The sequence below is a fragment of the Chrysemys picta genome, chromosome 5, assembly GCF_011386835.1.
Source record: "Chrysemys picta bellii isolate R12L10 chromosome 5, ASM1138683v2, whole genome shotgun sequence".
NCBI lineage: Eukaryota > Metazoa > Chordata > Testudines > Emydidae > Chrysemys > Chrysemys picta.
The window spans coordinates 92365563-92378063 of record NC_088795.1 but is presented as its reverse complement, the minus strand read 5'-3'; the positions used below and the strand labels follow the sequence as shown (position 1 = coordinate 92378063).

Here is a 12501-nt window from a genome sequence, read left to right as displayed (position 1 = left end):
AGGTTCAAATATATCACTATGATTTTTCCTGTCACTTTCCATGGGGGAACATTTCTGGAGCAAATTAAATATTGCATTCTTTACCACCTGCAACTCCAGGAAATTAGTGTTACGTTGGGATTCCCAGAATAACAGTTTGTCCTGAACCATAGAGGAGCCCATCTGTGCCCCTCACCCCGATAACCTGGTGTCAGTTGTTATTCTGATTGCGGGTGAATTAGTCAGAGGCTTGCCCTTCATAAGTTTTGAAGTGAAAAGATAACACAAAGGATAGCTACACTGATAGAGGAAGGGTCAGAAAATAACTTGTTTCTGGAAGTTCCAATGATTGATGAGAAAATTCTCCAAAGACAAAGATATGGCCTTGGGCAATGCTATTATCATGCTGATCATCAGAAGACGTTAGTGAGTTGACACTTGTAGAGTGCTGAGAAATACTCTGTTGAGATGTTGAAACTTACTGAACCTTTCTACAAGCAAAGGAACCGGAAGCTGAAAAGTACCAGCAGAAAACGGAAGTGACCCCCTTCAATTAGAAAGCACAGGTAGTCCTGGTGATGAGGGCAAAGAAGGACTACAGTTAGACATCATTAAGATCTATGGAACGAACAAAGTCCTGAAGAGGTCAACTTTGCCACACTGTCTGAAATTTCCATTTTGGGGGTCCTGAGGAGGAGATTAGGAAGGCAAGATCTTCAAGTCAAAAAGATTATTTAGATAATGACTGAATTAAGGTTTCAGGCCTGCATGGGACCCTGGACTAGAAGTCTGTTCAATATCCATGTGGAACAAACAGATGTTGGGAGATTACAAAAGGTTGTGAGACAGGGATGGGCATTGGTTCTAGGGCCCTCCTAGGGTTCTAGGCACTATGGGATACATAAAATTTATAAATGAAAGCCAGCCACTCTAATAGCCGGGGAATGAGAGACCATCCTTCAGGCATTTTTGTTTCCTCAGACTGACCAGATACTTTCTCCTAGAAGGCATCTGACTTCTGATAATTGGAGAGGCAGGAGAATTTGACAGAAAAATCCTAAAAAAACAAATCCTGTCTCTGGAAAAGAACCCCAAATGGTCCACAGAGTCATCCTGCTGCAGGCAGAAGGGCAGGAGGGAGCATGGAGTTGCAGGAACATAGATCTGAAAGGGAAAGCACCTTTGATTTTAAGTAGTGGATCTGCTGCAACTTCTGCTACTGCTGGGAAGAACGCAGAAAATTCCCTTAGCTCTTTCTATCAATCCTTCAATAAACACCCACATGCACTCACCAGAACTGTTTTTTGGCTCATATAGGGAGTGAGTCTAAAAAGGCCATTATCATGTCTGGAATCAGGGTAGTCCTGAAGGCAGGACACTGGTTTCCAAACCTGAGTGCAGTACCTCAAACTGTCCAGCAGGGGGAACTGTCAAAAAACTGAAAAAGAGTCACAAGAGGAATCTCTACCTCCAAATGCATGTGACACACGCAGAAAATCCAAGCAGCACTGGACTGATGAAATGCAAGTCTGTACAATGGATAAAAGAGAACAGCTCAATATAGAGAGGGATACAAGAATACATACACACATATATTTTACATTTAAAGGAGCCTCACCCTCCATCATTCTGGGATATTTTCCTAGTCCTTCAACAATAATAGTCAATTAAGCACAATCTGGATTTTATTATACTAACATCTAAGGCAGTGCTTCTCAAAGTCAGGCCACCACTTGTTCAGGGAAAGCCCCCGGCGGTCCGGGCCGGTTTGTTTACCTGCCGTGTCCGCAGGTTCGGCCGATCATGGCTCCCACTGGCTGCGGTTCGCTGCTCCAGGCCAATGGGGGCTGCGGGAAGAAAGGCCAGCACATCCCTCGGCCCGCGCCACTTCCCGCAGCCCTCATTAGCCTGGAGCAGCAAACTGCGGCCAGTGGGAGCCGCGATCGGCCGAACCTGCGGATGCAGCAGGTAAACAAACCGGCCCGGACCGCCAGGGGCTTTTCCTGAACAAGCGGCGGCCCAACTTTGAGAAGCATTGATCTAAGGAAACCAGATATCATCAGCTTGCTATGGAGGTAATTTAGTTACTCTAATTATGAAATACAAATTTTCATTCAAAAACACAACCGTTCTGATTTACCTTTTGAAAACCAAAGTTTTCTGTCACATGCCAAAAAAGAAAAAAAAATTACAAAAGAAACCATTATCCAATATGACTGTTAATGTTCAGTGTGTCATATTTATTCTACATTAAAGAAAAACAGTGCTTCATATTTTTTAAACTATGTTCAAGAACATATGTCAAAAGGACAAAGCATGTATGTACAATAGCTGAAACAATGCCCTGCCACTGGAAATAAGCTTTCCCTCCACCCCCCGTTTCGTTTTTCCAATATTGGTAGAAATTTTTTTTTCTTTTAATGGTTGTGCTGGTTGCTCTTTTTCTTCACCATGCAAGAACAATTAAGCCTATCTTCATTAATTTGCATTATGCATGATTGTTGGATGCTTACATCTAAGAATCACAGTAGCTCTAATATAGTCTTTTTCATCCTTCCAGCATCAATAAGTCGTCGAATGCATTAAAAAACAGCACACAACTAAGATTTGCAGATGATGCAAAAATAAACATAGAAAATGAAAAAATAAACATAGGCAAAGAGAGTTTCAATAACTTACTGTTAATTATGTCCTTTAGTACTATTATTTATTAAACCCCAGTTGAGATCAGGGACCCTTTTTGCTATGCACTGGACAATCACATAGACAGTCCCTGTCCCAGGAAACAAGCACAAAGAGATGAAGTGACTTGCCCAAGGACACATAAGTTGATGACACAACTGGAATTAGTACCCAGGTCACCTCTCGCCCAGACCAGTATCCTATTAACAAGGACTATCATCATTAGTGTGCTCAAAGCTTTTAACAGGACACTTAAAAACCACCAGCACCAATACTGACCAAAAGCCATCTAAGATATTTTGAAGCCACATGCTGCCCCAGATCTGCACTCAAACTGCCTCTGAGGTTATGAGGAGTTCCATATGTATGCTGCATGACTCTTATTACCACATCATCTGCAAGAATGTAAATATAATGGAAGAGATGGATTTTTTTAGGATTTTTTTCTTCCTAGTTTAAATTGTAACAAGTCAAGTATTTTCTGAAATGTGAAGATTTACAATTACAGTAAGATCAGCATAGCTATCCAAACAAAAATGCTAACTGTTTAAGACCAAATGAACATGCACGTGTACACCCACACACCATCCAACGATAAGATGTGCCTAAAGTTAAACAGGTGCATTACTATTTTTAGGACTGAGGAAGAAACATGCTTTCAGCTTCAGCATATTCTTTGAGTATGAGGCACTGACTAAAAAAAAAAAATCTACCAAAGTTTCTCAATGGATGATTAAGTTTCCACTGCCAATGTTTTATATGGGGGAAAAATAATAGAAAGTTTTGTAGTGTATCGTATTTTAAACATCTGGTCTGCACTTCAAGGTTTACTGAATCGCACACCAATGAACAAGATCACCACATTTTCAGCTTGTTATTTTTACCAATGCAAACCCAGATGATTTAATGACTCTAATTGCTTTGTCAAAAATGTCTAGACACCTTAGCTACTATTACCTATTGAATTGCTTTAGGCACAGCAGTCCAAATGTTAAATGTATTAGAGTATGTTTTTGCATTTTCATGGACAAAACGTTTACAGTAAGTAGCTAATGGCCCATTTCATGTTTTATAAAAACTGTTTATCTTCTGCATAAATGTCTGGCCCTTTACTGAGTTGTATTTATCACAAAGCTGGTCCAAAATGTATACACAGGAGATATTTACAAGCTCCCAAGTGTTTTGGAGGGATAAGAAAAACAAGCTGCATTCAGGAAGTCACATATATGTATAACCAACCTGATTATAATTTGTCTAATTTGATACTGAAAACACATGATATAAGATATGGTTTAATAATAAAAGGTGCCATTTAAATTTCTCACATTTCAGCACCATGTTAGTCAGTATACTTTGTTCTTACTCATCATGACCCAGTGGTTAGGACATTAGCCTAGGACTTGCGAGACCTGGGTGCAAGTCCCTGTTTTCCCACACACTCTGTGTGACCACTGAGCCTCTCTGTGGCTCATAATACAGCTCAGGATGTTGTGAGAATAAATAAATGTAAAACTGTGAGGTGATCAGATACTACAGTAACGGGGGGGCCACAAACAGACTGCCATTTTTTTTTTATTGAGATAAATAACCAAATTCTGCCCTCAAGTGGACAAATGGTTCAAGTCAACAGAATCACAGATATTCACCCAAAGAGGACATAAAGCATCCCCCAAAGAACTGCCATTGTCTTTAATGAGAAAAGTAACTGAAATTATTTGAATACAAACTTGACTCCAAAAGTATTCTACAACTTATCTAAATGCTAAGACCAAGGTGCCATCAATATCAGCCTTTCATTTTTAAAAGTGTCTACAACTGTTTCCATCATACCATTATTTTGCTCGTATTATACATTCTTTGTTTGAAAGAGCAAGGTTTTTCTACTTAAAAAATATGGAGAAGCACATAGTACTGATCCAACATGGATGTCTTTAGCTCTCATTCCATAAATTGTTTCATTCTTTAAATCATAAGAGTCTTGGGCTCTTTTCAAAATATTTCTTGATTAGCAGCCATTCATGCTGGAACAGCAACGTGTCCATAATTATATTAATGCAACATTTGTTCCTCCAACTTTTTTTTGTACTACTAACACTATTAAAATTGAAAACTCTAAAAAAACAATTCTTGAACTTTTTTCCTCTTCAAGAGATCACCTTCAAAGTATAACAACTTAAGCAGCATATGGCATTTAAATTTTCATTTAAATCTTTAAAGAAGCCCATTATTTCCTTAGGTTTAAGAAAAGAACCCTGCTTTATTTCACCACACCAGCCATAAATTATTCATTAATTCTGTTTGCTAACCCTGTAACTGAGCCCAGATGTTTCTGTTGGAGAAACATTCCTTTAAAACGTTAAAGACAGCAAGCTGTGTGGATGGAGCCGACATTTCTCCTCCTCCTCCCCCACCACAATATATTGAATATTAACTCGGGGGGGAAAAAAACATTTTTAAGTATTTGAAAATATTCTGAATATAGAAGTCAGCATTTGTGAAATGCCACTGAATTTGGCACAATCGTTCCCAAGCCATTGTGTAAAGAGCCACTCTGTCCACTGCTGTGCCACATTAAATTACTAGTCCTTTCCCTGACAGAGGTTCTGCTACCTTCACTCCGTACAGTAACTGGAAAATTTACAAGCAGAGAATCACTTGTTGCCATGCATAAACTGTACTTTATATCTGTATGCTAACATTTTTAATTACAACTAGCATTTTTGAGCTTGCTACCATTGGCAACAGCCATTTTGATGAAGCGAGAGATCACTCACAGCAGCATCAGTATGGGAGCTCATTCTTAGGGATTATAAATCAATTTAAGTATTGCAGAAGAACTTAGGCATTTCACACTGTTCAATATTTGTAATGCGACCATTAAAACAGACTTGTGTTGAAGAAGAATGGAAACTAGTTTACAATAATTAGACTTCCATTCTGATAATGTCACAGATTCTGCTACTTTCAGCATAATGGAAATGCGAACAGTAATTGAAAACTGTTTTCAAACATTTCATAGTTTCTAGAAATGATTAAATAAACTGGGCCTGAATGATCCAGAATAGCATTCTGATTTGGAGATGCGAACTTTTTCAGGCCATGTAGTACTTCTCCAGTTGTGAGTGATGTGGAGATATAAACGTGGCTGTACAAATAACACAAGCACTTCCAGTAAACCACAGAACAGCGTAAAAGGTGCTAATAGCCACCCTAGCATCTGCTTTAAAATAACTCAGCAGAGTGGAGCTGTTTCCTAGGGCTTGTCTACACTGGCAACATTAAAGCACTGCTGTGGCAGCTCTTTAACGTGGCTTGTGTAGTTGCGACAAAGCACTGGGAGAGAGCTCTCCCAGCGCTCTAAAAACCCACCTCCACGAGGGGCGTAGCTTCCAGCACTGGGAGCAGTGGTGCACTGCCTACACTGGCGCTTTACAGCGCTGAAACTTGTTGAGCACAGGGGGGGTATTTTTTCACACCCCTGAGCAAGAAAGTTGCAGCGCTGTAAAGTGCCAGTGTAGACCAGCCCCTAGAGTCTGAGGAGACCACATTCTTAAAGCAAAGCTCAAAAGACCAATTAGCACCTTCAAAAATGGTTGAAGATCCAATAAATGGTTTATTTTTGCTAACCCAGTCATCAGAGCAGTAAAGGTAAAGTCCAACTAGCTGAGCAAATGTATCCCCTGAAGAACAGACTGAAGAAACATACAGCTGTGCATTGCTTCAGAAGCTGGACCCAGCAGCACCTAGCTAGTCCGGGGTGGGAGTGGGGAGACGGTAATGGGCACCGAGGACCCCTATAAAATAAAGGTTATAGGCTGAAGTGTAGGAAATCCTAATTAGCTCCCTCTTTCAGTGAGGTGTTTGAAGCCAGGGATATGGTGATAGGCTGCAAGTCACCTGGTTCTCAGGTAGAACACCAGCAAGCAGCTCAGTTAGGAAGAGCTCTACAGGAGCAGGAAGGAGACAGAACCTGGAAGGAGGCTCTCCACCCCAGCTAGCTGGAACACCTAGCTAGAGATACTCACTATGTGGGAGCAGAAGTCTTGTGAGGTAGATGCCTTAGGAAGGGCCAGATAGCAGGACATGGCTTATCTGTTCTGATTTATTTTGGACTGTTTTCGTTTTAAAAAATAAACCTGAAGAACTGAAATTCTGTCTCTATCAGGAGCTTATTTCACCCTCCGCTGTACATGTGTATGTATGGATTATTATTTTAGAATTTATTTCAATAGCACTAAAACTATAATCTTGCATTTTTCTGGACATATGGTTATTGTTCTCTTCTCCTGTACCACACAAAAAAGTCTGTTATTTAAAAAGCAAAGAAAAAAAGCAGTTTTACTTTGGTTGTGCCAAGCAGCCAGGTGCTATAATATTGCAAGTTTCATCTTTAGTCTGCAGTGCAGTGAGTTCCACCATATTAACCATCACATCGTTTGTGTGGCCAGGAAGTCGAGGAAGCACAGAAAATATCTTCTCTGGTAGGCTGTCACCATGATGACCAACTGCTCCTGGGAAAAGATAAGGAAATAAGGAGTGATACAAACAGGGGAAAAAACAGGGTATTAAGAACAAAACCCCATTAGATTACTGGGGAGAGGAGATTGTTAGTCTTGTTTTAAAAGATAACACACACATTTTTAATGTTACTTTGCTATAAGAGCCTGGGGGTATCCAATGTTAAATTAGAAAGAACAATACTTTTTTGAAGAACTTATTTTAAAAAGTATGATTTAAATGGACTTTTATGATTTTAGAGAAGTTTGAGATTTTTTCGAACAAGAATCTAATTCCTTATCTAAGGAGAAAAGTGGACAAGAAGGCTTCCAGTGGCTATTTAAGTAACAAAAACAAAAAACAAAAAAAACAAAACACGCACCACACTTTTCTTACCTAAATGAACAGTGGTAAACTAAAACTTCTCCTCTTATACAGGCCATATGCCTCCTCCAGGAGTGTGGCTTTGCATACCTCCTAATGTGGGCCTGTGTCTTTCTGGCATAATGTGGCTCTGAATGTCTTTTCTTGGGTTATTTCTGACCAGTTATATTAGCTTGCATTTGTCCAGAATTAATCTCATTTTATTATTCCCTGGCCAGATTCCTTTTTTTTTTGCTCCCTTTATATTATTTGTGTTCTTTCTGGTGTTCGTAGCATCTCTCAATTTAGTACCATCTGTATATTAGTACATATTTGGAGGGAAAATGTAAGATTTCATATAGAAAGGGCAAGGACCCTGTCTCCTTGGACATCTTATACAAACTATGATTTATAGCTCAATGTTGTAATCATCCCCTTATTCTGACAGATAGTTGCCATTCAAAGAGAAGCCACTTCACAGTTAAATTATTACAGTTAGTAGTAGGGATTGACAGCAGCTGAAAATATTTCAGACAGGATCAAACACAGTACTGTCTGACAAGGTATAGGCTGTGTTCAGATATAGTTTGTGAAGAATCTGGCACTTATTAATTAATCAACTGCTATATTTAGAGCTTTATGGTGACAATGGGGGTGCTGCAGTTAGTTACAAAGTGCTATAGCAGTTTCAGAGAGGTCAGCAAAATATGATGGAATAATTTGAATGTTCTTTTAATGCTTAAAAGAAAGCAGCACCCAGTTAGCTTAGTGCACAGATTTGAAAATTCCCATGCTTGGCAGCAAACTTAAATAACAGCTCAAACCTTTCCCATCATCCAACATACTGTATATATTTGATCTACACTGCTAGCTCACAATGCCACATAAACAAATAAGGAAAGTGGCTGGCTCTTTATATATGAGAGACCACAGCTGTTAAGGACATTATTTTGAAACACAATGCACAGTTCATCTTACATAGGTAATCATAGATTTTAAGGACAGAAGGGATCATTAAATCAGCTATTCTGATCGACTGTACGTCACAAGCCATTAAATTTCACCCAGGCACCACTGCATTGAGCCCAATAATTTGTGTTTGTCATGGAAAGGCTTTGCTGGACAAAGATGTGTTTGGTTTTAAAACGTAGGTTTTAAGGGAGGTGATTTGTTGCACAAGGAAGACGGCAATCATTCCAAGTATAGGGCAAGCCATGAAAAAATGGAGGAAAATTACCTTGCAGAAAAGTGGCATCATTATGGTGGAAATCTCATGTCAGACTATACATTAGCTTTCTTTTCTGCTTATAACAAGACCCTATCTTCTTGGTTCTACCTCCTTTCTCTTGGAGATCCATGTATATTAGGCATGAGTAATGCTAAGTTTTAGTCACTGGTATTTTTAGTAAAAGTCATGGACAGGTCACGGGCAGTAAACAAAAATTCACACCCTGTGACCTGTCCATAACTTTTACTATACAGGCAGTCCTTGACTTTACGACATTTGAATTAAGACAAACGGCACTTACAATGTTTCTGAATTGATCCCTGATTCAACTTACGACCATTGGTTTTGACTTTACGATGGTCAGTCCCGCAATGGACTGTATTGCAGTTCTGAGTTACAACGTTTCAACTTATGACAAAATTTTCAGGAACCAATTGTGTCGTAAGTCTGAGGACTGCCTGTATACTCCTGACTAAAAGTTGGGGGAGGGGTGGCTCCGGAAGGGGGGGCCCCGGGGCGCCACAGGTGCTGGGCGGCCTGGGGGTGCTGCAGGTACTCAGGGGGGGTGGGGTAGGCCCAGGGGGGCAGCATGGGTACTTGGGGGGGCACCACGGGTACTCGGGGGGGGGGGAGGGGAGTTCCCTACCTGACTCCTGGGAAGTGGTGACCTCCAGCTCCTAGCTCCACGTGCTGCTTCGGCTCCATCCCAAGCCCCAGTTCTGCAACTCCCATTGGATGGGAACCACGGACAATGGGAGTTGTGGGGGCAGAGCATGCCAGGAGGAAGCAGCACATGGAGCTAGGAGCTGAGGGAGGGGAGTTTCTGTTGCCCTTTCGGGGAGCCTGCCCCCCAGGTAAGCACCACCCCACACCCCAGCCCCCGCACACCCAAACTCCTGCTGCTGAAGGGCGGGGGGGCCTGAGACTGCCCCAACAGCAGCCGGTGCAACTGGCCCAGTGGCTGCTTGAGCTACGCAGGTGGCTCCCAGGCCAACTGCATGGGCCGCTGCAGAAGTCATGGAGGTCACGGAATCCATGACTTCTGTGACCTCCGTGACAAACACCGAGCCTCAGGCATGAGCAGTGTGTTCTCAATTCAAACATACAAGTGAGGAGCAGGCCTCAAATTTATTAGAGATGAGACCAGGATGTAAACTCAACATTAAATAGTAACTAATTTGGAATAAAAATCATTCATAATCACATAAAAATATTAATACATACGCTTTTCCTATCTTAACTGCTAGTTAACAAGGGGAAGAGTTTTGAAGGGGTGGAAGGAAAAGGAACTCTGAAAGCCACTTTAGGCTGCCATCACTGTGTGTTACTTGGCTTTGAGACTCTCCTCTTGATTCCAACCACCATGCCCCTCGCACCCTCCCCAATACCCCTCAGCATAGTTAGTAGGGCAACGATCCTTCAGACAACTGTGATACCATCTTCCTCAGCTTGTTGAAAGTTGACTATGAGTAAATCTGATTTTGGATGACACTTTGGGCAAGATACCTGACCTTGCTTGTTACGAAGACCTGGCTTAATGCACCACCAATCCTCTGCTAATCAGTTAGTCCCCAAAGACTAGTTAAGACACCTCACAACAGAAAACATCCAATGATCCAAAACAGTGGTCCTGTCCTTCTCTCAGATCAGATGCAAGAGAGATTGCATTTGATCTGAGAGAATTCCTTTGAATGGCCTTTGGTTCATTTTGATTAAAGCAAGATCAGTGGTCAATAAAATTACAACAGGTCATGACTTGATTCAAGGCTCCAACTTTGCACAGATTTCTGAGATCTGATCATCAGATTTGTTTTGGGTGCTGGGATAGTTTAATCCAACCTGCTTGTGTTCAGTGGCTGATCTTAAGTTCTTGTCACTGTGAGAATTCTTATTTTGTAGATACATTTTGTTCAGATGGAGACAGAGATGTCTGCTTCTGTGGAGATAGGGAAATATATTTAGGGGACAAATGCCAGTTCTTCTGTTTTTGTGTCAGCCACTGTTGCTACCTGAAGTACTGGAGGTGGTGGGAGAACTTTGTTCGACAACTTCTGACTGTGACCTACGCTGTACCTGGCTCGTGGAAAAACAGCGAAGAATCATCATTGACACAGATTGTTTCTGGAGCAGCAGCCACATACTGTACGTATTTTTTTTTTTTTTTTAAAACAGAAGCCACTAATCTTCTATCTCTTAAGAAAGCATTGGCAATCACTTGACTTCAACAATATGGCCAACTATAGCTCTATACTAATCAATCAATCTTTTTTTTTCTGTTTTCTTTTTTCTAACGCTTATTGAAAAGGTGGTGACAAAACAACTCTTGGTACCTTGCCTCAAATCTCCTTGATGCTTGGTAGGCAGGGTGCTAAACTGGCACACACACAGCTGTTTGCATTGGTAATTGATTTTCTCCTGCCAATAGATGCACATCAAGTACCATGCCAATATTGTTTAATATGTCTATTGCCTTTGATTGTGAGATGTTGCTGAGTTGCAATGGGGACCATGGTTAGAGTGTGTGGAGCTGCTCTTGCATAACTTTGTTCTTTTCTCTTCTTGGCCAGTCTCAAAATGTGGTAATAAGCAATTGCTCCTTTTTTCTTTCTGAGTGTGCTCTCATGCAGTTCTTTCAGATGGTAAAAATATAGATGAAGTATTCTGATACCTGCTGTCTTTTTAGTTATCCATCAGCGCTTGAAAAATTCAATGGCAAGTAGGAAACTTTTCCCTAGGGAGTAGGGGACTTAAACTATCGATATCTGTAGAATCTAAACTTTTATTAAAGAATATTAAGTTTAGCACATGGTTAAGCATATGGCCTACTCAATGTGAACCAGTGAACTGTGAGCAGATTTCCCAAATATCAGCATGACATTAATATCACTCAGGTCAGTTTCACAGTTGCTGTTCAGCACCTTGTGAACAGAGCTGTGAAACTGACCATAGTCAAGCAAGGATACACTTAGAAGGATAGAGAATTGTACTGAAAATATTATATCATAATCTACATCTATGGTGTATCCTCACCTTGGATGCTGAATTAAGTTTTGGTATAACCGAAATAAGATGTATAGAGAAGACTAATGAAAGTTATTGATAGCATAGAAAGAGCTCCATAAATGGAGAGATTTGAAAGATCAGCGTTATGTAGTTTAGCGATGAATAAAAGGGTAGACTTCAGAAGTTTACAACATAATAAATGGCATAGAGAAGGTAAATTATGTGCTTCTATGTATGTTTCAGAATACAAGAATAAGGGGACAAACAATTAAATTAATAGGCAAATGTCAAACATATAAAAGAAAATCCTTTTTAAAGATACCATCAAATTAACTTGTGAAACTCACTATCACAAGGTACTGTACTGAGCCAAAGATCTTAGCAGGACTAAAAAAATTAAACATTTATAGTTACGATACTTAGTATATAAGGGTCAGATTTTCAAAAGTGCCTGAATGATTTAGGAACATGAGTCCCACTGAAGTCAAATAAGGACTTGTTCTCCTAAGCTCATAAGCCAAGCACAAACTGCCTGGAAATACGAAGAAACGTTGCCTCAAAGACATGTTATCGTAAAAATATCCATTAAGGGAGTGGGTTGTATATACCTTCCACCAAAGCCTCTAGTACTGGCAGCTACTGTCAGAAATATGATTCTGAATGTTGATCATATCCAATATGGCAGCTTATCCTCTGCAGCTTCTTGGGAAAGTTCTGGGATCCACTGAAGCTATTTATGGGGAAGGAAA

The 12501-nt window shown here is 40.4% G+C and overlaps 1 protein-coding gene across 2 annotated transcripts in view; it reads right to left on the bottom strand.

Moving 5' to 3' along the window:
- The window catches only part of SCFD2 (sec1 family domain containing 2), a 305085-nt gene that overhangs the window by 290540 nt on the left and 2044 nt on the right, over positions 1-12501 (bottom strand). For both annotated transcript variants that reach the window (XM_042841892.2, XM_005299175.4), the window contains exon 2: positions 7004-7172. In XM_042841892.2, coding sequence (XP_042697826.1) covers positions 7004-7172 — 169 coding nt within the window. The remainder of the gene's footprint in view (positions 1-7003; positions 7173-12501) is intronic.